Raw genomic sequence first — 24,580 nt, forward strand, 5'->3', positions numbered from 1 at the left:
TTTTGTTTAGGCTGTCATGACTGTTGAAACAGTTGCTCTTGAAACATTCAATAACTTGGCTGCCTTGGTTACTGATGCTCCAGCTAATCAGGCCCCCACAATCTGCCCTCTTTGTAACTCTGTTAGGTCTTTCATTGCGTGTTGACCTTGGCCTCTGAATGGAAAAGTGTGCAGTACTCGTAAACATCCTGCACCAATGCCTAGTCTGTACTGAACATGCACAGTCCAGCATGGCATGTGCCTTACCTGCATTGTTGACCGTCAAACACAACAATTCCATTGTTACCACTGTTCACATTATTTTGCCTATCCCTGTATATATCAGTTAGTAATATTATGGAAAATGCAGCTCAAAAAATGAAACTGTAAGAAAATTTGAAAGAATATTGTAAAAAAGTGTAGTAAAGAGAGGAAGTAAAAAACAAACACTGATAATGGCAGAGCAGTGATGAAAGACACCTTGGTAATCATACATAAACCTTACTTTAGCTTAAGTCAGTTGTAACAGTCACCATGTATTAACAAATTGTTCTATTAAGCTAGTTATGAGTTGTCAAAGGATATCACAATGCTTACAAATAATTAAGCACACAAATGTATTCTTAAATTTTCTAATAAAATGTGGTTGCTACTTTACTTTGCATTCTGTAACTGAAACACATCCAAAGGCATGGAACTGCAATAAAGCCACAAGCAAAATTAATATTTCCTTCCTTTTGGGAGTGAATCAACTTTATTTACAGGCATATCGCTCACTCATGGACTATCTTCCTTCTATTAATTTCAGTTATGCAGGTCCACAGACACTACAAATTCTTTAAAAACATGACAAAAATGATTTGATTTGTAGTATCCTCCTCCTCTCCGTATTATTTGCTCTTCTTAAGCTAAGATGTTATCTGCTTTCTCCTGTGTTGAACTTGATGAACAGGAGCCAAAATAATGTATCAGCAATTTGCAGAAGTGTCTGTTGATTAATTCAGGTACATGTTAAAATTTTCAGCAAAGACTGCAGTGGTTAGATGTCGAAAGTACTGAGGACCTGATGGAAAGGTCCGATATGAATGTTACAGCAATAATGTATCACAGCTTCCATAAAAATAGGCAAATAAACTGTATAACTATACAAATAAAAATGAATGTTTCTTTGTATGTTTGTCCTTTGCGTGGTCCTAAGCCATTTATCTAGTGCGAAGAAACTTTGGCGAGCTGTTCTCCATTTGGCCACGAAGGTTCCTAGGACCCCAACCCCCCCTCCCCCTCCCCCAACACACACACACACACACACACACACACACACACACACACACAAAAGAGTTCAACACATAGTTCAGGAGATATGACATCATAAGCAATGACACACCATAGTACGAAAATATCCAGATTTATGCATCCACCATTTGAGGATGAGGGCACTTACTGACTGGCAACAAACTTAACATAATTTATAGTTTCAAACCTCTACGAAAATTTATCTCGCTGACATTCCCCACAAAATGATGAAACGATAAAAGGTTATTGTTTACTACATTTTCACTGTACATGCTATAAAACTGGTGCATCAGGCATGATGTTTTAACATATTACTTTGTTACTACTAACTCTATTCACAACATACTTTGCATACAGTGTCCACATATATCACTAAATTTATATCACTTTTCAACACTTAGTGCAGGAGATATGACATCATAAACATTGAGATGCAAGAGAAACTGCCACATATGGCATGACATTTTGTTTTATTACTTATTTACTACTAAAGTTATCCACAATAGATTTCACAAATGTTCTAAAAAAAGTATACAAAACCAATGTGTATTCCAATGCAACATTGTGTCAAAATCATATCTTTTGGTCTAGAATTTTTTGAGGTTTGTTATTAGCAACAAATGAATAGAAAAAGTAAATATTCCTAATCACATCACAATGATTCCAACAGATACACCTTTCGAGATCAAACAACTGCAGTTTCTGATGCGACTCACATTTGCAATGACCATAACCAGGTGCAGGGACAATCAATCAGTACAAGTGTGTGGACTAAATGTGAAAAATCCATTCTTCTCAGATGGACAACACTATGTGGCTTGCTCACACATCAGGAAACCATGTTGACTTATTTCATCATCAGATGAAAAAATAAAATAATATTGTGTATTCAAAAGCACTTCAATAAACAGATCATAAAATCAAACAATTTCTTGCCTTCCATGGCACTGTAACACATGCCAGGTACAGCAAGTTATGCATAAAATTATGACACTCAGGCTGAAGAATCAAAAGGGCTGTTGTTAATTAGTATTGAAAAACAGATTGTCAGTCTACTGGGAAAAATTCTTCGGAAAAAATGCGATGCTATCATGATGGTATGAATATCAAGAGCTCAGATGGAAACCCAGTTCTAAGCAAAGAAGGGAAAGCAGGAAGGTGGAAGGAGTATATAGAGGGTTTATACAAGGGCGATGTACTTGAGGACAATATTATGGAAATGGAAGAGGATGTAGATGAAGATGAAATCGGAGATACGATACTGCGTGAAGAGTTTGACAGAACACTAACAAGGCCCTGGGAGTAGACAACATTCCATTAGAACTACTGACGGCCTTGGGAGAGCCAGTCCTGACAAAACTCTACCATCTGGTGGGCAAGATATATGAGACAGGCGAAATACCCTCAGACTTCAAGAAGAATATAATAATTCCAATCCCAAAGAAAGCAGGTGCTGACAGATGCGAAAATTACCGAACTATCAGTTTAATAAGTCACAGCTGCAAAATACTAACACGAATTCTTTACAGACGAATGGAAAAACTGGTAGAATCCAACCTCAGGGAAGATCAGTTTGGATTCCGTAGAAATATTGGAACACGTGAGGCAATACTGATCCTAAGACTTATCTTAGAAGCTAGATTAAGTAAAGGCAAACCTACATTTCTAGCATTTGTAGACTTAGAGAAAGCTTTTGACAATGTTGACTGGAATACTCTCTTTCAAATTCTGAAGGTGCCAGGGGTAAAATACAGGGAGTGAAAGGCTATTTACAATTTGTACAGAAACCAGATGGCAGTTACAAGAGTCGAGGGGCATGAAAGGGAAGCAGTGGTTGGGAGGGGAGTGAGACAGGGTTGTAGCCTCTCCCCGATGTTATTCAATCTGTATATTGAGCAAGCAGTGAAGGAAACAAAAGAAAAATTCGGAGTAGGTATTAAAATCCACGGAGAAGAAATAAAAACTTTGAGGTTTGCCGATGACATCGTAATTCTGTCAGAGACAGCAAAGGACTTGGAAGAGCAGTTGAACGGAATGGACAGTGTCTTGAAAGGAGGATATAAGATGAACATCAACAAAAGCAAAACGAGGATAATGGAATGTAGTTGAATTAAGCCGGGTGATGCTAAGGGAATTAGATTAGGAAATGAGATACTTAAAGTGGTAAAGGAGTTTGCTATTTGGTGAACAAAGTAACTGATGATGGTCGAAGTAGAGAGGATATAAAATTTAGACTGGCAATGGCAAGGAAAGCGTTTCTGAAGAAGAGGAATTTGTTAACATCAAGTACAGATTTAGGTGTCAGGAAGTCGTTTCTGAAAGTATTTGTATGGAGTGTAGCCATGTATGGAAGTTAAACATGGACGATAAATAGTTTGGACAAGAAGAGAATAGAAGCTTTTGAAATGTGGTGCTACAGAAGAATGCTGAGGATTCAATGGGTAGATCACATAACTAATGAGGAGGTACTGAATAGGATTGGGGAGATGAGAAGTTTGTGGCACAACTTGACTAGAAGAGGGGATCGGTTGGTGGGATATGTTCTGAGGCATCAAGGGATCACCAATTTAATGTTGGAGGGCAGTGTGGAGGGTAAAAATCGTAGAGGGAGACCAGGAGATAAATACATTAAGCAGATTCAGAAGGATGTAGTTTGCAGTAGTTACTGGGAGATGAAGAAACTTGCACAGGATAGAGTAGCATAGAGAGCTGCATCAAACCAGTCTCAGGACTGAAGACCACAACAACAACAACAACAACAACAACAACAACAACATCATGATGGTAGCATGGCCACTTTGCAAAATATTTTGACTGTTGGACGCACACATCCATCCAAAGGTCTCAGAATCATTGTCTTCATGAAGATCAGGAGACTGAAGAATCACAGCACTGATGATGACACAAAAGCAGCACATGCTTTGGTCTTCCTGACCTAGAGTAACACTAATGATGTTGAAATGGTGGTTTGTATCATCACCAGTAAAACCCCAATCGTTTCAAATACTGAACTTCAACGTACAAAAGAGCTTCGCACTTCAGATGAGTTTACGAATGAATTAATATGTTAAATATGCAACCAACAAAAAGTTTAGAAAAGGTCTGAGATTATGTTTAAAGTTAGTTGGAAGTCAATGAACAAATACTGGACGAATATGCTGTCTCCATGGGCAGTTAAGGCCCAAGCAACACTGCCTCTGCTCGGGGCATCAATCTGAGGGGGACACCCATATGCATGATCTGTATACAAATGTCTATCACAATTAGCAGCATAAACTGACGTGAGTAAAATGTGTGAGAGCAAGGCAAAAAGCGGGAGTATAGAGTGGACTGGCAGGGGAGGGGGGGCAAAGATAACTCGCTTTTGTCGAAAAATGTTCTCGAACTGGCTCTGGCTCTATCTCAGGACATGTACATAGTTTCCAACTTTAATACTTGTCTTTCTGTGTTAAATCTGTCACATCTGATTATAATTCTTAATGATTATATTATGAGAAATTTTAAATTTTTAAATTTGGTCACTAACTGTATGAAACACTGAAAATTAAATTTTTCTTGACCCCTGGAAGCTATCAGATATGCAACACGCAACTGGGACTTGGTTACTGTGCCCTGCTGGAAATATAGATTATGGTCTTACTCCTTATATGTAAATGATAGCACACTGAAAAGGGGAAGAAAGATTAAACCTAAGCATACTTCTGCAACACAGAAGACTAGATTAGTTAGGAGATCGGATAAACTGTTCATTCCACAGACCAATAGTGGGAAGATCCTTGAGGATGTTGAAAAGATCAGAAAAACATAATACTTAATTACAAAAGAACTGATGTACTTTTGTCCCTTCCACAGATACTAACTGAAAAGATCCTCAAGAATGTGGAATAATTAAAATAAAAAGTTAAACACCTTACATATCACATGACACTGTTAATAATATTTTGTAAACTGATTCTACTAAGAAATTCAGCAGTGGAGTAGGAGTTGGTTAATAATAAACCCTTTGGGCTCTCTGTAAATTGTACTTCATTACTAGCCAAAGTTTTGCAGCTGCTGGCAAGCTACTGAAAATGTCTACACCTGAATATACAACGACTTTTTGGATTGAGTGACTATGAATAGAACTCTTATTCTCGGAACGGATTCTGTAAAAGGAACTTAAGGGTTGAAAGAAAGAGACTGCTCATGCCAAGTTTCACAAATGAATAAATATAGTGAGAAGCCATAGTGCAGTTAGTTTACCCAGTTCTCTGAACAAGTGGCTGAAAGACATTCTTGAATTCAAACTACAAATATTTGTATTATATGCTTTTGAACCCAGAAAACTTCAGCTGGGTTTGATAATTACCAGTGAGACTGTGTGCCTATGTGGAATGAAGGCAAGCCACTTTTTATTTTTTATTTTTATGTCATCTGCAGCTGATAACATCTGCATTGGGGAAAAAAAGGAGGAGGAAAAAAGTTTCAGCACTTCCCATATGAATTTACTATGAAGTTTTAATCCCAAGAATTTAACAAGTCAACTTCTTTTAACAGTATATCCTGATAGCAAGGCAAAAACAGAATAGTTGAACTTCATTTTGAAACTTTTCCTTTATAAAGGTAAATACAAGTGTACCGCCCCAGTTTAATTCTAGCACCACCTGAAAGATGAGAGATATAAATATTAGTATCAATGGCATGGAGAAACAGCTGAAATTACTAAAACTGAACAAAATGCCAGGTCCCAATGGAATCCTTATTAGATTCTAAACATAATTTGCAGCTGAGTTAGGCATAATACATCAAATAAACCTTGAACAAAAAAACCTTGCCCAATAGCTGGAAGAAGCAGCACATCATACCCATCTACAAGAATGGTAGCAGAAGTGATCCACAAAACAACTACCCAATATCCGACATCTGTCTATTGTAGAATCTCAGAATATATTTTGAGCTCAAACATAACATTGTAACTCAAACAGAAAGACATCCTCAGTGCCAACCAGCAAGATTCAGCACATATCAGTCATGTGAAACCCCAATTGACACTTTTCTCCTACGACATCCTGAAAACCATAGATCAAAGCAGTCAGGTAGAGCTCGAAAGCTAGTGTGAATGCTGTTTGCTGTAATGTGTTACTGTGTTCCACACTTCGATCTGCTGGTTGGTACCCCTGCACAAGGCCGCACGTACGGAGACAGAGCTCTCGTGAAAGATAAGTAATTTAGGTTGTAATTAATTGCAGTTGAACACTTTTAACTAATTAAATACATTCTTTAGTGTACTCTTCAAGCTCACCATTAAAAGTTTTTCTCTTATTTGCGTAGTGTTCTAGTAATTGTGAAAAGTTCGTTTGTTTACTTATTGCTGCTTAGGCCTAATTTTTCGAGTGTGCATATTTAGCGTTATACCGCAATTGGAAATGCATTTGCTGTAGTTTAACTGACTAAATACGTTCATTAGGGTGCTTTTCAAGCTCACCATTAAAGGTTTTTCTATTATTTGCGCATTGATCCAGTAATCGCGAAAAGTTTGTTTTGTTTATATTTCACGGCTTTGCCTTACTTTTCGAGTGTGCATACTTAGCGTTTACCACAATCTTAAGTGCATTTGGTATAGATTAACTAATTAAATACATTCATTAGTGTGCTCTTCAAGCTTGCCATTAAAGGTTTTTCTTTTATTTACGTATTCTTCCACTTACTGCAAAAAGTTTGTTTTGGTTACATTCGGCTGTTTAGGTCTAATTTTTGATTGTGCATATTTAGCGTTATACCACAAATTTAAATGCATTTAGTAATAGTTTACTTACATATTAGTTTCCAAAACATATTTAGTGTCCTTTTGCATCTGTATTTAATATATTATTGTTATCACTTAGTAAATCTCTTAACTAATTTCCAAACTACCATGGATACTAAGTGTGTGAGCTGCAGTAGGAAAGTTAGTTCAGGGGTTTTGTGCAGCTGTTGTGACAGGTGGTTTCATTGGGGAAATTGTAGCGGCGTGGGAATTGCAGAAGCAAACAAGACTCTTCCATTCTTTTGCAGGGTTTGCTCAAGAGATAGGATTATAGCTGAACAGGAGGAGAAAATTAGAGCCCTTCAGGCTGATTTGGACAGAGCGAGGGAGGAACTGAAGAGGTTAAGGGGGGAGGAGGGCCAACAGCAATGGGAAGTGGTAGCTGGGAACAGGGGCCACAGAAAGAGGACAATGTCTGACAGTTTCCCAATTGGCACAACCAATAGATTTGCCTTGCTACCACAGTTAAGTAAGGAAGAGGCTCCAGTAGAAGTAGATGTAGTTAAGATGCAACAGAATCTCACTAGGAAACCAACTGTTTCAAAAAAAGTAGAAAGTAAGAGGAAAGTTCTGTTGCTAGGTAGCAGCCATGGAAGAGGTGTGGGCCAGATTTTGCAGGAAAAATTAGGTGACGGTACCAGGTCACAAACTTTTTCAAGCCAAGTGCAAGTCTTACCCAGTTGGTAGAGGATATAGGTTGCTTGTGCAAGAGATTCACAAAGCAGGATCATGTGATGATAGTGGGTGGAGTGGGAAACAGTATTGATAGGGATCGGGACTACAGTATTGAGTGTGACCTGGTGAAAATAGCCTCTGTAACGACTCATACGAATGTTGGGCTGTTGCATGCTTTCGTGCGGCATGATCAGCCCCAGTTGAACCGCTCTGTCAGGAGGGTAAATATGGAGGTGGATCAGTTGCGTAGGGCGGCCACTCTGTCAGACATTGGATTGGTTCCTGTCGAGGCTATTGACAGGGGAGATTTCACAAGGCATGGCCAACATCTCAGTAGGAAAGGGAAGGGTAAACTGGCAGGGTTGTTAGCGAAATCCATAAGGGGGGACACTAGTACTCATGGATGTACCTCTTTTTTAGACTAATATCAGTGTCCAATGAGAAGTTCAGGCAGGCAGGTGCAAAGAGGTCCAAAGCTCACAAAATTCTCACAACAGGAAACTAAATAATAATGTTACCATATTTAACCAAAATATTGGTGGATTAAAGAAGAAAGTAGATTCTCACAAAAGTAAAGTAAAAAATAATGTTACCATTTTTCACCAAAATATTCTGGGATTGAAGAATAAAGCAGATGAACTCCTGGTTTGTTTAGATGACATTGAATCTGATATTGTAATAGATATACTATGCCTGTCTGAGCATCACATTGTGTCTGATACAGAAAAGATAGATATCAGTGGTAATAAACTAGCTGCACATATGAGTAGAGAGAATAAGGTGGGAGGAGGAGTTGCCATATATGTCAAAAGTTATCACTATGTAGAAAGCTCAGATACAAAAAACGTTTTGTCTAGAGCAACATATAGAAGCATGTGCCTGTCAACTTAAACTGAAGGAGGGCTCTTTTATAATTGTAACAGTATATAGGTCCCCTTCAGGAAACTTTCATTTATTCCTGGAAAACTTGGATGCCTTGTTGTGCTGTCTGTCAGATAGGGGAAAGCAAATTTTTATTTGTGGGGACTTACATGTTGATTCACTGAAAGAGTGTAATAGGAAGAATGACCTGGAAGTCTTGCTCGGTTCTTTCAATTTGACATCTGTCATTAATTTTCCTACTTGGGTAGTAAAGGACAGCAGCACATTGATAGATAACACTTTTATAGACCAACATAGGTTTAAAAACATAAATTCTTGTCCTGTTGAGAATGGGCTTTCTGATCATGATGCTCGGCTAGTTACAGTATATGACATAGCTCCATTCAGTAATTCAAAACTACCCTCCAAAGTTGTGCGTTCAATTAATGACTCAACAATTAGAAATTTCAGAGAAAATCTTCGGCAATTAGACTGGGATGAGAAGTACAAGGAACCCGATGCTAATTTAAAATATAACTTATTTCATGATACACTTGTAAGAGAATTTGAAAACTGTTTCCCCAAGAAAGTAGTTAAATCTAATTACAAGAAACCATGCAAAAAACCTTGGCTTACTAAAGGAATAAAAATATCTTGTAACCACAAAAGGGAACTTACCTAACAACAAGAAAGAGTGATGACCCAGAAACAGCCAAATATTATAAAAACTACTTGCTACATTAAGAAAGGTTATTAAAAAGTCCAGAAGCATGTGCACCATGTCTGATAACAAAATCAAAACAATTTGGAATATTATTACAAGGGAGACAGGGCAACCAAGAGTACAGGATGACGGCATCACCATCAAAGCGAATGGAAACTTGATAAACAAGAAGCTGGAAGTCGAAAACATTTTGAATAATCATTTTTTAAATGCTGTAGAGAAAATAGGATCTAAATGTTCATTAGAAGAAGCAAGGCAGTTAATGGAAGAGGCCTTACCCACACCATTTGATACAATTGAAATTCCACCCACCTCTCCTTCTGAAATTAAGAAGATGATAAACTCTCTCAAGAATAAAAGCTCACATGGAATTGATGGCATTTCCAGCAGGATAATAAAAGCTTGTTCCCAAGAAATAAGTGGGACTCTTAGCCACATATGTAATAGCTCTCTGAAGCAGGGTATTTTCCGAGATAGACTGAAGTATGCCATTGTTAAACCACTGCATAAAAAAGGGGATACATCTGATGTCAACAACTACCGCCCAATCTCTCTTCTGACTGCCTTATCCAAAATTCTTGAAAAAGTAATGTATTGTAGAGTAGCTTCACACCTCTGTAAAAATAAAGTTTTATCAAAATGTCAGTTTGGTTTCCAGAAGGGTTTTTCAACAGAAAATGCTATATATACTTTCACTAATGAAATATTAAATTCTCTGATAACCGGAAGTCACCTGTTGGGATTTTTTGTGATCTATCAAAGGCTTTTGATTGTGTAAATCATGGAATACTTCTCAATAAGCTCAAGTATTGTGGTATGAATGGGACAGTGCTCAAATGGTTTAAATCATACCTAACTGGAAGAGTGCAGAAAGTTGAAATAAACAGCTCACTTAATATGCAAAAAACTGGTGATTTCTCAAACTGGGGAACAATCAAGAATGGGGTGCCACAAGGTTCGGTCTTGGGTCCTCTGCTGTTCTTAATATATATTAACGACTTGCCATTCTATATTCACGAAGATGCAAAGCTGGTACTTTTTGCCGGTGATACAAGTATAGCTATCACACCCAACAGACAAGAATTAACTGGTGAAATTGTAAACGATGTTTTTCAGAAAATGATTAAGTGGTTTTCTGCAAATGGGCTCTCATTAAACTTTGACAAAACACAGTATATACAGTTCCACACAGTAAATGGAATGACACCATTAATAAATATAGACTTCGATCAGAAATTGGTAGCTAAGGTGGAATATTCAAAATTTCTAGGTGTATGCATTGATGAGGGGTTGAACTGGAGAAAACACACTGAGTATCTGCTGAAATGTTTGAGTTCAGCTACTTATGCTATTAGGGTCGTTGCAAATTTTGGCGATATACATCTGAGTAAAGTAGCTTACCACACCTATTTTCATTCTCTGCTTTCATATGGCACATTATTCTGGGGTAGCTCATCATTGAGTAAAAGAGTGTTCATTGCACAAAAGCGTGTAATCAGAATAATTGCTGGAGCTCATCCAAGATCATCCTGCAGACACTTATTTAAAGAGCTAGAAATCTTCACTGTAGCCTCACAAAATATACATATAAAAAAACAAAGATGATGTGACTTACCAAACTAAAGCACTGGCAGGTTGATAGACACACAAACAAACACAAACATACACACAAAATTCAAGCTTTCGCAACCAGTGGTTGCTTCATCAGGAAAGAGGGAAGGAGAGGGAAAGACGAAAGGATGTGGGTTTTAAGGGAGAGGGTAAGGAGTCATTCCAATCCCGGGAGCGGAAAGACTTACCTTAGGGGGAAAAAAGGATGGGTATATACTTGCACACACACACACACACACACACACACACACACACACACACACATATATCCATCCGCACATACACAGACACAAGCAGACATTTGTAAAGGCAAAGAGTTTGGGCAGAGATGTCAGTCGAGGCGGAAGTACAGAGGCAAAGATATTGTTGAAAGACAGGTGAGGTATGAGCGGCGGCAACTTGAAATTAGTGGAGGTTGAGGCCTGGCGGATAACGAGAAGAGAGGATATATTGAAGGGCAAGTTACCATCTCCGGAGCTCTGACAGGTTGGTGTTAGTGGGAAATATCCAGATAACCCGGATAGTATAACACTGTGCCAAGATGTGCTGGCCGTGCACCAAGGCACGTTTAGCCACAGGGTGATCATCATTACCAACAAACACTGTCTGCCTGTGTCCATTCATGAGAATGGACAGTTTGTTGCTGGTCATTCCCACATAGGAAGCTTCACAGTGTAGGCAGGTCAGCTGGTAAATCACGTGGGCGCTTTCACACGTGGCTCTGCCTTTGATCGTGTACACCTTCCGGGTTACAGGACTGGAGTAGGTGGTGGTGGGAGGGTGCATGGGACAGGTTTTACACCGGGGGCAGTTACAAGGGTAGGAGCCAGAGGGTAGGGAAGGTGGTTTGGGGATTTCATAGGGATGAACTAAGAGGTTACGAAGGTTAGGTGGACGGCGGAAGACACTCTTGGTGGAGTGGGGAGGATTTCATGAAGGATGGATCTCATTTCAGGACAGGATTTGAGGAAGTCGTATCCCTGCTGGAGAGCCACATTCAGAGTCTGATCCAGTCCTGGAAAGTATCCTGTCACAAGTGGGGCACTTTTGGGGTTCTTCTGTGGGAGGCTCTGGGCTTGAGGGGATGAGGAAGTGGCTCTGGTTATTTGCTTCTGTACCAGGTCGGGAGGGTAGTTGCGGGTGCGAAAGCTGTTTTCAGGTTGTTGGTGTAAAAAAAAAAAAAAAAAAATATATATATATATATATATATATATATATATATATATATATATATATAAAAAACAAAGATGAGGTGACTTACCGAACAAAAGCGCTGGCAGGTCGATAGACACACAAACAAACACAAACACACACACAAAATTCAAGCTTTCGCAACAAACTGTTGCCTCATCAGGAAAGAGGGAAGGAGAGGGGAAGACGAAAGGAAGTGGGTTTTAAGGGAGAGGGTAAGGAGTCATTCCAATCCCGGGAGCGGAAAGACTTACCTTAGGGGGAAAAAAGGACAGGTATACACTCGCACACACGCACATATATGTCTGCTTGTGTCTGTATGTGTGGATGGATATGTGCGTGTGTGCGAGTGTATACCTGTCCTTTTTTCCCCCTAAGGTAAGTCTTTCCGCTCCCGGGATTGGAATGACTCCTTACCCTCTCCCTTAAAACCCACTTCCTTTCGTCTTCCCCTCTCCTTCCCTCTTTCCTGATGAGGCAACAGTTTGTTGCGAAAGCTTGAATTTTGTGTGTGTGTTTGTGTTTGTTTGTGTGTCTATCGACCTGCCAGCGCTTTTGTTCGGTAAGTCACCTCATCTTTGTTTTTATATATAATTTTTCCCACGTGGAATGTTTCCTTCCATTATATATATATATATATATATATATATATATATATATATATATATATATATATATATATATATATATGCTTGTGTCTGTATATGTGTGGATGGATGTGTGTGTGTGTGTGTGTGTGTGTGTGTGTGTGTGTGTGTGTGAGTGTATACCCGTCCTTTTTTCCCCCTAAGGTAAGTCTTTCCGCTCCCGGGATTGGAATGACTCCTTACCCTCTCCCTTAAAACCCACATCCTTTCGTCTTTCCCTCTCCTTCCCTCTTCCCTGATGAGGCAACAGTTTGTTGCGAAAGCTTGAATTTTGTGTGTATGTTTGTGTTTGTTTGTGTGTCTGTCGACCTGCCAGCAGAACAAATTCAAAAGCAATAGCAGTGTACATCGCTACAACACTAGGAGAAAGGATGATCTTCATTACTCAAGGTTAAATCTAACTTTGGCTCAGAAGCAGGTAAATTATGCTGCCACAAAAGTCTTTGGTCACTTACCTAATAGCATCAAAAGTCTGACAGATAGCCATATAGCATTTAAAATGAAATTATAAGAATTTCTTAATGGCAACTCCTTCTACTCATTAGATGAGTTTTTGGATACAGTAAGTGGGTAATTTGCCAACGCTCACAAAAAAAAGTATAGACACCTTTTATTATCCTGACACGTTACACAACATTACGAAGTGTCGTATTCATGACCTATGGAACAAGTACTAATCTAATCTAATCTGGTTGTCTTTCTCTTATTTTACTTATTGCTCCACACAGTTTTACTTACTTTTTTCCATCTATCTCATTTTCATTTGACTGCCCCTTATATTTATGAAATATATGTGGTTTATAATAATTCACTTAATTTCTACACCAAAAATGTACAAAATAAAGTGAAAAATAAAAATAATCAAATTTATAACTGTAACATAGTTGTAGCTTTGCAATATTTGCTATGATCTTCTTAGGTACACTTTCTCCAACTGCTACTCCAGCAGTGCAACAAGAAAGGTCTCCTCATGAATGTCCAGTTATCTCTGTTTGGTACAGCTTATCATGGAATGAATTTGAATTAAGGCCTCCTGCTTAATTTAAAGCGATGCAATGTTTAGTCAAATACCATAGTGAGAATGTTAGAAGGTCCACACTTGTGATTCAGGAGCAGTCTGGACAGAGGTATGTTCTAAAGTCACAGAGCTGATGTAATCAACAATGATTTTTTTAAAGTTACCTCTTGGACAACTTGCTCTACTTGTTTATCTTGACGCTGTTTCTTCTCCACTTGCTTCTGTGTGAATAGACGATAAGCTTCTGTTTGTTTATAGGCATTTAGTTCTCTGACATAGCGTTCACGATCTTGTTCAGCAGCATCTAGATAGCTCTGGAATTGAAATAAAATTGATAATAAATTATGAAGTGCATACATGTATGGATTCAAACTAATAAAGCTGTTTTCACAAATAAACAACCACGCAGATTTGGTACCTGCAGACTATATGCAGTACAATGTCGAAAAATTATTTTAATCATGTCACAGAATGAACTGAATTCCTGTAATCTGTTGCTAAATAGTGCAAATTACACAACTGTTGGAATTTCCCTAATCTTACACGGAATTATTTGTAACCTTCTCAATAAGTTTTTCCTCTTTTCATGAAATGAAAATATAAATGCTTACATTTTACTATTAAATATATCGTTACTTACTTTCAGGTTAATTTTTGTAATAGGATAATACATAGTCAATGTCTATTTTAATACAGAAAGGTAACTTCAGCACATACTCAGCAAAGGATTGTGTAAATTACGGTTCAGTCAGTCTACATGCCACTCCATCGTGACTATGCATGTTGAAGTTTTGCTCTTAAGATTGTGTGCAAGTACTTGCTAAACTGACTCATTCCACATAACTGACATAAAATTGTGCAAATGATGTACAGAATAAGAAATTAGCTAACTACAGTAATTCAAAGTACAAGAGGCATATATACATTTTTGAATGTAATCATAAAGCTAAGCTACTAAATTGCTTAATGGAAATACATAAAAAAATTATCTTGCTGTCTACGTGAAGTATGAACCATACTCCTTTGGATCTTGAGTCCAGTGCTTTACGCAACTGCCACAACATTGTAATAATACATACAGATTATGAAGTCTTTTTCATGGTTTTCCCAAAGTTAAACTTAAATAACATATTTATATGTATTACACATTTTGATAAATTACGTTACAGAGACTCAATAACTCTTGGTATAATTGTGTTATCTATAAAACATAAAATGACTTTCAATGGATCAAATAAAAGTTTGCACACTGCATTCTTGATTTCTATAATTTATACGTGTACAACTTGGGAATAATTTATGCAAGTGCAGTGACAAGAAACTAGGTATCCGCACTGAATCTGATATCTTTGATTGCTCTCACAATGTACTTTAATGTGAAAATGTCTACATAAACAAATTATGTAAATTAATATATCTCAGCATACAAATCAAGATTTACATCACTGTGTATCAGCAATAAATTTTAGAGAGATGGTTTCTACATACCATACTGGCCTGACTATAAGAAGAAAGAGAAAAAAAATCAGTGGAGAAAAAATATCACACATTACACAATTACAAAAACTGTTCACAATATGGTCAACCTTAATCACATTTTTTATGTTGCAATGAAGACAAATTAAACAGCAATATCACCCTTCTAATCACAGTCATCACTGATTTCACTGTTAACTTCATGAGAAGTATTTGTTTCATAATTGCCAGTATTTTCATCACTTTCCTCCCAAAGTACTTTGTAGGCCATTAAAACTGTAACATACTGAAGATGACGTGCATCAAATCTCAAAATTGGTTGATGGCAGTCTTTTTGCTGTGCCTATCTGCGACTCAGCATCTCCGCTATATGGTGAGCAGCAACTTTCCTTTTCATAATATTGGTATGATGTTTACTATATGTTTGGTTAAGGAAATGATAAGCATTGTAGCCCAGTTCCCACAAGTAGGTAGGAGTAATGTCACCTAAATTCTGCATATAAGAAAAGATTACACAGCAGGTTCTCAGTCACAAATTGATTTTGAATGTTGGTCGTTTGTCAAAAGATCACTTTGTGCCTCTTGTACGAAGAAAAAATGTCTACTAGAATGTGTTACAATTCATCTTACAGCCTAGCACCTGGTGTGATGGCACTGGGTTCCACTGAGCACAAATCATGTGCACCTCTGGTCACATAACTGGTAAGTAAGACATATTTTGTTGCATAATCGGTAATTTGGACACCTCTGGTCGCATAACTGGTTATTTGGACAGCAGCTCTAAAATTTCAGATGAGTTAAGACTCTTGGCACTGCTGTAACTTCCATGTCCTCCTCATGTTATCTTTCAGCAACAAAATGCAAGAATGCGAAAAAACTGTAGTCCAGGTCAGTACTTTCTCCAGATGTCTTATCCATTAAAAACATCTGGTTATGTGTTGCTAAGAGACTGGCCTGCCACTGTGACTGATGAATGATGATGCAACGTGGAATGATGTACCCATATCTGTCATCCACTCTCAGTTCAATGTGATGTCCAGCCAGGTAAGAGCTGCTGTTGCTGCCACAGGTGGAAGCGCTGTGAACTAAATTTTACACCTTGTATGCATTCACATCACTTACAAATCTAACCACTTATTATTCCACCATACTGTATACACACAATAAGTAAAATTTTATTATTTGATATTCTTCCTGTTTTTGAAATTTTAATGGTCAGAAGTATACACTGTCTTCACTACAGTCCGTGTATCAAATCTTGAACCTTTTGGTGACTTGAATACTTCTGAAATACTAGGACCTGTACACTGTACTTGACAGCAAATGTTCATCAGAGATAGGGGTACCGTTAGGAGGGCCCCAGGGAAGTGTGATAGCATTGCTGTTATTCTCTATATACACAAATGTAGGAGTACACAAGGTGATGTAGACTAAATTTCTAGGTGGTATGATGAATGGCAGCTAGCTGTAAATGTAGAAAATGTAAGTTAATGCAGATAGGTAGTAAAAAAAATCATGTAATGTTACAAAGCAGCATTGGTAGTGTGGTGTTTGACACAACAAGGTCAATTAAATATCAAGACATAATGTTGCAAAGCGATATGAAATGGAACTAGTATTTAAGGATTGTAACGTTGAGGGGGAATGGCTCACATTGTTTTACTGGGAGAGTTTTAGGAAAATGCGGTTCACCTGTAAAGGAGACTGCATATACAGGGTGTTACAAAAAGGTACGGCCAAACTTTCAGGAAACATTCCTCACACACAAATAAAGAAAAGATGTTATGTGGACATGTGTCCGGAAATGCTTAATTTCCATGTTAGAGCTCATTTTAGTTTCGTCAGTATGTACTGCACTTCCTCGATTCACCGCCAGTTGGCCCAATTGAAGGAAGGTAATGTTGACTTCGGTGCTTGTGTTGACATGCGACTCATTGCTCTACAGTACTAGCATCAAGCACATCAGTACGTAGCATCAACAGGTTAGTGTTCATCACGAACGTGGTTTTGCAGTCAGTGCAATGTTTACAAATGCGGAGTTGGCAGATGCCCATTTGATGTATGGATTAGCACGAGGCAATAGCCGTGGCGCGGTACGTTTGTATCGAGACAGATTTCCAGAACGAAGGTGTCCCGACAGGAGGACGTTCAAAGCAATTGATCGGCGTCTTAGGGAGCACGGAACATTCCAGCCTATGACTCGCGATTGGGGAAGACCTAGAACGATGAGGACACCTGCAATGGACGAAGCAATTCTTCGTGCAGTTGGCGATAACCCTAATGTCAGCATCAGAGAAGTTGCTGCTGTACCAGGTAATGTTGACCATGTCACTGTATGGAGAGTGCTACGGGAGAACCAGTTGTTTCCGTACCATGTACAGCGTGTGCAGGCACTATCAGCAGCTGATTGGCCTCCACGGGTATACTTCTGCGAATGGTTAATCCAACAATGTGTCAATCCTCATTTCAGTGCAAATGTTCTCTTTACGGATGAGGCTTCATTCCAACGTGATCAAATTGTAAATTTTCACAATCAACACGTGTGGGCTGACGAGAGTCCGCATGCAATTGTGCAAACACGTCATCAACACAGATTTTCTGTGAACGCTTTGGGCAGGCATTGTTGGTGATGTCTTGATTGGGCGCCATGTTCTTCCACCTACGCTCAATGGAGCACGTTATCATGATTTCATATGGGATACTCTACCTGTGCTGCTAGAACATGTGCTTTTACAAGTACGACACAACATGTGGTTCATGCACGATGGAGCTCCTGCACATTTCAGTTGAAGTGTTCGTACGCTTCTCAACAACAGATTCGGTGACCGATGGATTGGTAGAGGCGGACCAATTCCATGGCCTCCATGCTCTCCTGACCTCAACCTTGTTGACTTTCATTTATGGGGGCATTTGAAAGCTCTTGTCTGTGCAGCCCCGGTACCAAATGTAGAGACTCTCCGTGCTCGTATTGTGGATGGCTGTGATACAATACACCATTCTCCAGGGCTGCATCAGCGCATCAGGGATTCCATGCGACGGAGGGTGGATGCATGTATCCTCGCTAACGGAGGACATTTTGAACATTTCCTGTAACAAAGTGTTTGAAGTCACGCTGGTATGTTCTGTTGCTGTGTTTCCATTCCATGATTAATGTGATTCGAAGAAAAGTAATAAAACGAGCTCTAACATGGAAAGTAGGCATTTCCAGACACATGACCACATAACATATTTTCTTTCTTTGTGTGTGAGGAATGTTTCCTGAAAGTTTGGGCGTACCTTTTTGCAACACCCTGTAGAACACTAGTATGAATATAATAGAGGGAAACATTCCACGTGGGAAAAATATATCTAAAAACAAAGATGATGTGACTTACCAAGCGAAAGTGCTGGCGGGTTGATAGACACACAAACAAACACAAACATACACACAAAATTCAAGCTTTCGCAACCAACGGTTGCTTCATCAGCAAAGAGGGAAGGAGAGGGAAAGACGAAAGGATGTGGGTTTTACGGGAGAGGGTAAGGAGTCATTCCAATCTCGGGAGCGGAAAGACTTACCTTAGGGGGAAAAAAGGACGCGCGCGCACACACACACACACACACACACACACACACACACACACACACACACACACACACACATATCCATCCGCACATACACAGACACAAGCAGACATTTGTAAAGGCAAAGAGTTTGGGCAGAGATGTCTGTGTATGTGCGGATGGATATGTGTGTGTGTGCGCGAGTGTATACCTGTCCTTTTTCCCCCCTAAGATAAGTCTTTCCGCTCCCGGGATTGTAATGACTCCTTACCCTCTCCCTTAAAACCCACATCCTTTCGTCTTTCCCTCTCCTTCCCTCTTTCCTGATGAAGCAACCATTGGCTGCGAAAGCTTGAATTTTGTGTGTGTGTTTGTTTGTGTGTCTATCAACCTGCCAGCGCTTTCGTTTGGTAAGTCACATCATCTTTGTTTTTTGTACACTAGTATGACCCATTTTTGAGTATGAATTCAGTGTTTGGGATCTCCACCAGGTCAGATTAAAGGAAGACATTGAAAAAATTCATAAGGGGGAAGGGGGGTGCTACATTTATTACCATTAGGTTCGATTAACATAAATGTACAGGGTATTTATAAATGAATATCAGGGTTTTAATGTGTTTTGACTTGCCGATCTTTCATAGTGCCGCCGTGCAGTCACACGCGTCCTCTACATGCGGCGCTGTCTGCCAGCCATGCAGCAGCAGCGTCACCTAAGTGGCCAGCCAGCCAGCCAGCGGCCGCTAGACTTGGACTCAGTTATGATTTGACTGTTACAGTGTACACACGTCTTACTCTGTTTACTTGATCTGTGACTTTCATGTATTGCCTTGTCCTTGAAATATATTTGTTCAACTTGAAGTTATAACAATTGGTGACGAGGATGGGATCCAATTGTTATAACTTCAAGTTGCCAGAGCAAGAGCCAAATGTGGACTCCAGGAGGTAACAGAGAAGAGGGACGTGCCCCATACTGGCGATCAATGGAGTCACTGAAAAAGGAGGCATAGGATGGGTGGTCATGCATTGCTGACAAATGGCATGCATGCCTGCTGAAGAGAAAGTCACAGCAGTTAGACGGCGGTAGTTCAGCAGCTTCGGCATACTGGCTCTCAACTGGGCTAGTGTAAAAGGTGCCAGTGGCCAAACGGATGCCATGATGGTGAGTATTGAGTGATGGTGGTGTTGAGATGGCCTAGGGGGAACAGGCATGCAGATGCATAAACAAAGCACCCATAGTCTAGTTTCAAATGGAAAAGGGACTGGTACAAACAGAGGAGGGTGGTTCGGTCTGTACCCCAGGAGGTACCATTGAGGACACATAGGACATTGAGGGACTGTACAGTGAACTGCCAGGTAAGACACATGGGAGGGTCAAGAGTGTTTCCTATCGAGCATGAGCCCTAGGAATTTCGTAGTTTCAATGAATGAAATAGCAACAGGGCCAAGATGTAAAGACTGTGGGAGAAACCAATTGCGCCACAAGAAATTCATACAAATGGTTTCGTCAGTCAAAAAACAGAAGCCACTGTTGATGCTCCATGAGTAAAGATGACTGAGACAGTGTTGAAAATGTCGCTCAATGAGACAGGTCCATGGAGAACTGCAATAGATGGCAAAACCATCAACAAAAGGGAAGCTGCAGATGCCTGGTGGGAGACTGGCCATTATAGGGTTAATGGCGATAGCAAAGAGGAAGACGCTCAGGACGGAACCCTGAGGCCCACTGTTTTCCTAGACAAAGGTGTCCGAAAAAGGCAGAACCCACACGCACATTGAAAACTTGGTCTTTAAAATTCCTCAAGGAAATGGGGCAGGCGGCTACGGAAGCCCCACATGCAGAGAGTACAGAGGATACCAGTTTATCAGCAGGTGTCATGGGCCTTCTCCAAATCGAAAGACACGGCCACAGTCTGGGATTTCCACAGAAAACCATTCATGACACAGGTGGACAAAGTGACAAGATGGTCGACTGCAGAATGGTGTGCTCGAAATCTACACTGTGCACTGGTTAGTAAATTGCGAGATTCGAACCACTATACCAGCCAGGCATGAATAAGTTCCAGCACCTTGCAAACACAGCTGGTGAGAGAGTTGGGGTGTTAGCTAGAAGGAAGGTGTTTGTCCTTACCAGGCTTAGGTATGGGTATGACAGTGGCTTCACAGCAGCATCTGGGAAACGTACCCTCTGCCCAGATGTGGTTGTACATATTAAGCAGAAAGTGCTTGCCCACATGAAAAAGGTGCTGCAACATCTGAAGGTGAACAGCACCTGCCCCCAGGGCGAAGGATCGGGATGAACTGATAGCATGATCTAGTTACCTCATAGTAAAGGTGGCATGGTAGCACTCTCAATTCTGAGAAGAGAAGGGTATTAACCAAGTCTCCTCCACTCGTTTCCTATTGAAGAAGGCAGGGTGATAGTAGGAAGATAGAGCTAAACATTTCTGTAAAATGGCGGCCCAAGGTGTTGGAGATAGCAATAGGGCCCAGGATGACATAGTCTGTACTGTCAGGCCGGAAATTGGGGAATGGATCTTGGTCCCAGAGAGCTGTCAAAGTTGGCCCACACAACAGAGGAGGGGGTGGAAATGTTAAAAGAATGGTTGAATGAAATCCAGCTAACTTTTTTGCTATCCCAAAGAACGCAATGACACTGTGCACGTATCTGTTTATAATGAATGCAGTTTGTCATTGTAGGATGATGGTTAAAAACACAGAAAGCATGTCTCTGTTCATGAATTGCATTGCAGCACGCCTCAGTCCACCAAGGGACTGGGACACAGTGTGATAAAGAGGAAGTGCAAGGAATGGAACATTCTGCAGCGATAAGCAAGAAATGCAAAAGATACATCACTACGGGAAATGGTCATTCGGGTAGGTGTCAGAAAGAATGGACCACTCGAGATAATGGGCAGGCTGGGCAGTGCAGAAGGATAAGTCCAAAAGGAAACAAGTGTGCGAGGAGTCAGAAAGGAATGTGGGTGCTCCTGTGTTGAGGCAGAAGAGGTTAAGTTGATTAAGAAGGTCAGCCAAGAGGGTACCTCTCTTACATGTTCTGGGAGAACCCAACGGGGATGTTCCACTTTAATGTCACCGAGCAGCAGAAAGGTGTGAGGTAGCTGCCCAGTAAGCTGGAGGAAGTCTGCCCTGGTGACATCAGATGACAGAGGGATGTAAACAGCACAAAGGGAAAAGGTCAAATGAGGGAGGAAAAGGTTAACTGCAACAGCTTGAAAGTGGTTAGTCAGGGAGATGGGATGACTTTGAATGTCATTCCATATGAGCAGCATGATTCCCCCATGAGATGGAATGTCATCCTTGGAGGGTAGGTCAAAACAGACCGAGAAGAAATGCGGGAGCTCAAAACAGTCATGAGGATGCAATTTTGTTTCCTGGATACAGAGAACAACATGACACCACAATTCTAAGAGCAGCCATAAATCCTCTTTGTCTGATCAAAGGCCACGAAGGTTCTATTGAAGGAGAGTCGTAACGAGGAAAGAGGAGGAGGGAAAAATGAAGGGATGTCGCCTCAGCAGCTGCCGGGTGCAGGGGCCGGAAGATCCTGCTGCATGAGATCTACAGAGGTGTCAGCATTCTCCCTCTGTCGATCTGCAGAGTCCAGGGCAGAAAAATGTTTGTTGGTGCACACTGGTGATATGGAGGTCAGCCAGGAGAGGGTATCACGTGGCGACACCGCTGAAGAGGATATCTGAGTTGGCGAAGGAGAAGACTGTTTGCCTTTGTTCAACTTCTTGGAGTCTTTCTGTAAGGCACTTTATTCTTTACCGGATCTCCTGGACAGCCTATTCATTGAGATACACAGGACAATTTCGAGAGGTGGTGGCATGGTCACCACGGTCACCATTGCAGTTGATACAGCGGGGAGAAGGGGGTGGACAATCAACCTCGTGCGCATCCCTACCACAGGTTACATGTCTGGCCAGGTGTCGACAAGACATTAGAGAGTAGTTGAAACAACGACATTGGTAGCAGCGCATCTAGTTCGGAATGTACGGTTGGACTGTGATTATTTCATAGCTGCTTTGATCTTGGACAGAGGCATCACTCTATCAAAGGTGAGAAGAAGAATGTGTGTGGGCACTAAGGAGGAATCTACCTTTTTCATCACCCGAGGGGCAGCAATGACACCTTGCTCAGAGAGGTATCATTGGATTTCAGCCTCAGTCAGACTGTCGAGCAGCCTAGTGTAAATAACACCATGGAAAGAATTCAGAGCTCTATGGGCCTCGACACAAACAGGATAGTTGTGGCGAAGCGAAGCAGGAAGCAGTTGTATTAATTAACACCATGGGAAGAATACAGAGCTCTATGGGCCTTGACACAAACAGGATAGCTGTGGAGAAGTGAAGCAGCAAGCAGTTGTAATATTTGAGAATCAGAAGTAGTCTCCAAGGCAAAGTGCCTTTCCCTAAACGAGAGCAGGATTTCACACGACCGGCAATTGCACCAACACCTTCTGAATAGTAAATTGATTTACCATTGCGAAGGACTGACCATCTTCAGTATGTGAAACTATGACGAATTGTGGTTCAGCTGGAAAGGTCTTCGAATCGTTAGCTTCATTCCGTTTAGGTTTCATAATGTTGACTGTGAAGATGACTGGCTCATTGCAAGAAAATCCACCATGATTGCCAGTGTTTCCAATGGCGTGCTCCTCCCAAGTGGGGACCCCCTTCACAAGGGGGTGCAACCACCTTAAGTGATTGTTCACACCACAGATCACACCTCCTGAACACCTGACAGAGGGATCAATCGGCAATTTGGGGAGCTCAGGCCTTCCTCCCTGGGCCTGGCCCGTAACCAGGGGTAAATGCGAACCCTACCTGTCGACCTGGGGCTGGGAATTACGTTACCCGGCCACCTGTTATGTGTCAGACACGTGGCATGAACTTCAGAGGAACACAGGAAGGAAAAAGAAAAAGAGCAACTTCAAACGCCAAAGCAGAGGAAGGGCAGGAGAAGGTAAACAAAGTAAGGAAAAGGGAACGAAAAACAGTGGTGAGGGTATTCCTATGTCAGCGATGGGCAATGCAGAACATTCCCAATAACACCCCAGACATAATCTCCAATGGAGGGGAAAAAGAATAGCAAGAAGATAGACATTCAACAGGGAAGGGAAAAGATGCTGCAAAGGCTGGTGTCCTGTGGTAGCCAAGCAGAAACCTACTAAAGAGTGGTGAGCCCCCTGAGGGGTATGGAGGCAATGCTCGAGTCTCTCCTTGAGCAGCAACGGACTCTAATGGTTACTATTATGAATTTGTAGGTCATTGTGACTATTTAGGCTTCTAGGCCATCAGCCTACCCGCCACCCTTCCTCCCCTACGATGATGCGACTGAAGACCAGGAAGCTTAAGAGAAGTTGCTTCAGCAACACCTGCTTGCCTTTGGTGTCACTGATGCTAATATGTGCAAGGCTTTGCTTCTCTCTTGGATTTCCCCTTGTATTTGTCAGTTGTTGTGCCAGTTAGCCCCACTCCAGGAACCATCATCACTTTCATTTGACAAAATGTGTATGTTGTTGTCTAATTATCACCATAAATGCATGCAAGTCATTGCAATGTGTGTCGAGTTCTGGCACTGTCATAAACAGCCGCATCAGCCTTAGGAGCTTGGGCAGCCAAACTCCATGGCCTCAGCCGCAAATGTCAGTTTGTTACCGATGCCCATCACGATTCCTACATTGATTCTATGGTCCTATAGTTTGGTTGGCTCCTGGCAAGGAGGTGCATCAGTGTGCACTACAGTGCAAAAAT

General features: G+C 40.7%; 1 protein-coding gene across 1 annotated transcript in view; it reads right to left on the reverse strand.

Moving 5' to 3' along the window:
• Positions 1-24,580, reverse strand: part of LOC126412759 (high mobility group protein 20A-like) — a 92,003-nt gene that overhangs the window by 39,445 nt on the left and 27,978 nt on the right. The window contains exon 4 of the mRNA XM_050082510.1: positions 13,949-14,098. Within this exon, the coding sequence (XP_049938467.1) occupies positions 13,949-14,098 (150 nt within the window). The remainder of the gene's footprint in view (positions 1-13,948; positions 14,099-24,580) is intronic.

The sequence above is a fragment of the Schistocerca serialis genome, chromosome 7 (genome assembly GCF_023864345.2).
Source record: "Schistocerca serialis cubense isolate TAMUIC-IGC-003099 chromosome 7, iqSchSeri2.2, whole genome shotgun sequence".
Lineage (NCBI taxonomy): Eukaryota > Metazoa > Arthropoda > Insecta > Orthoptera > Acrididae > Schistocerca > Schistocerca serialis.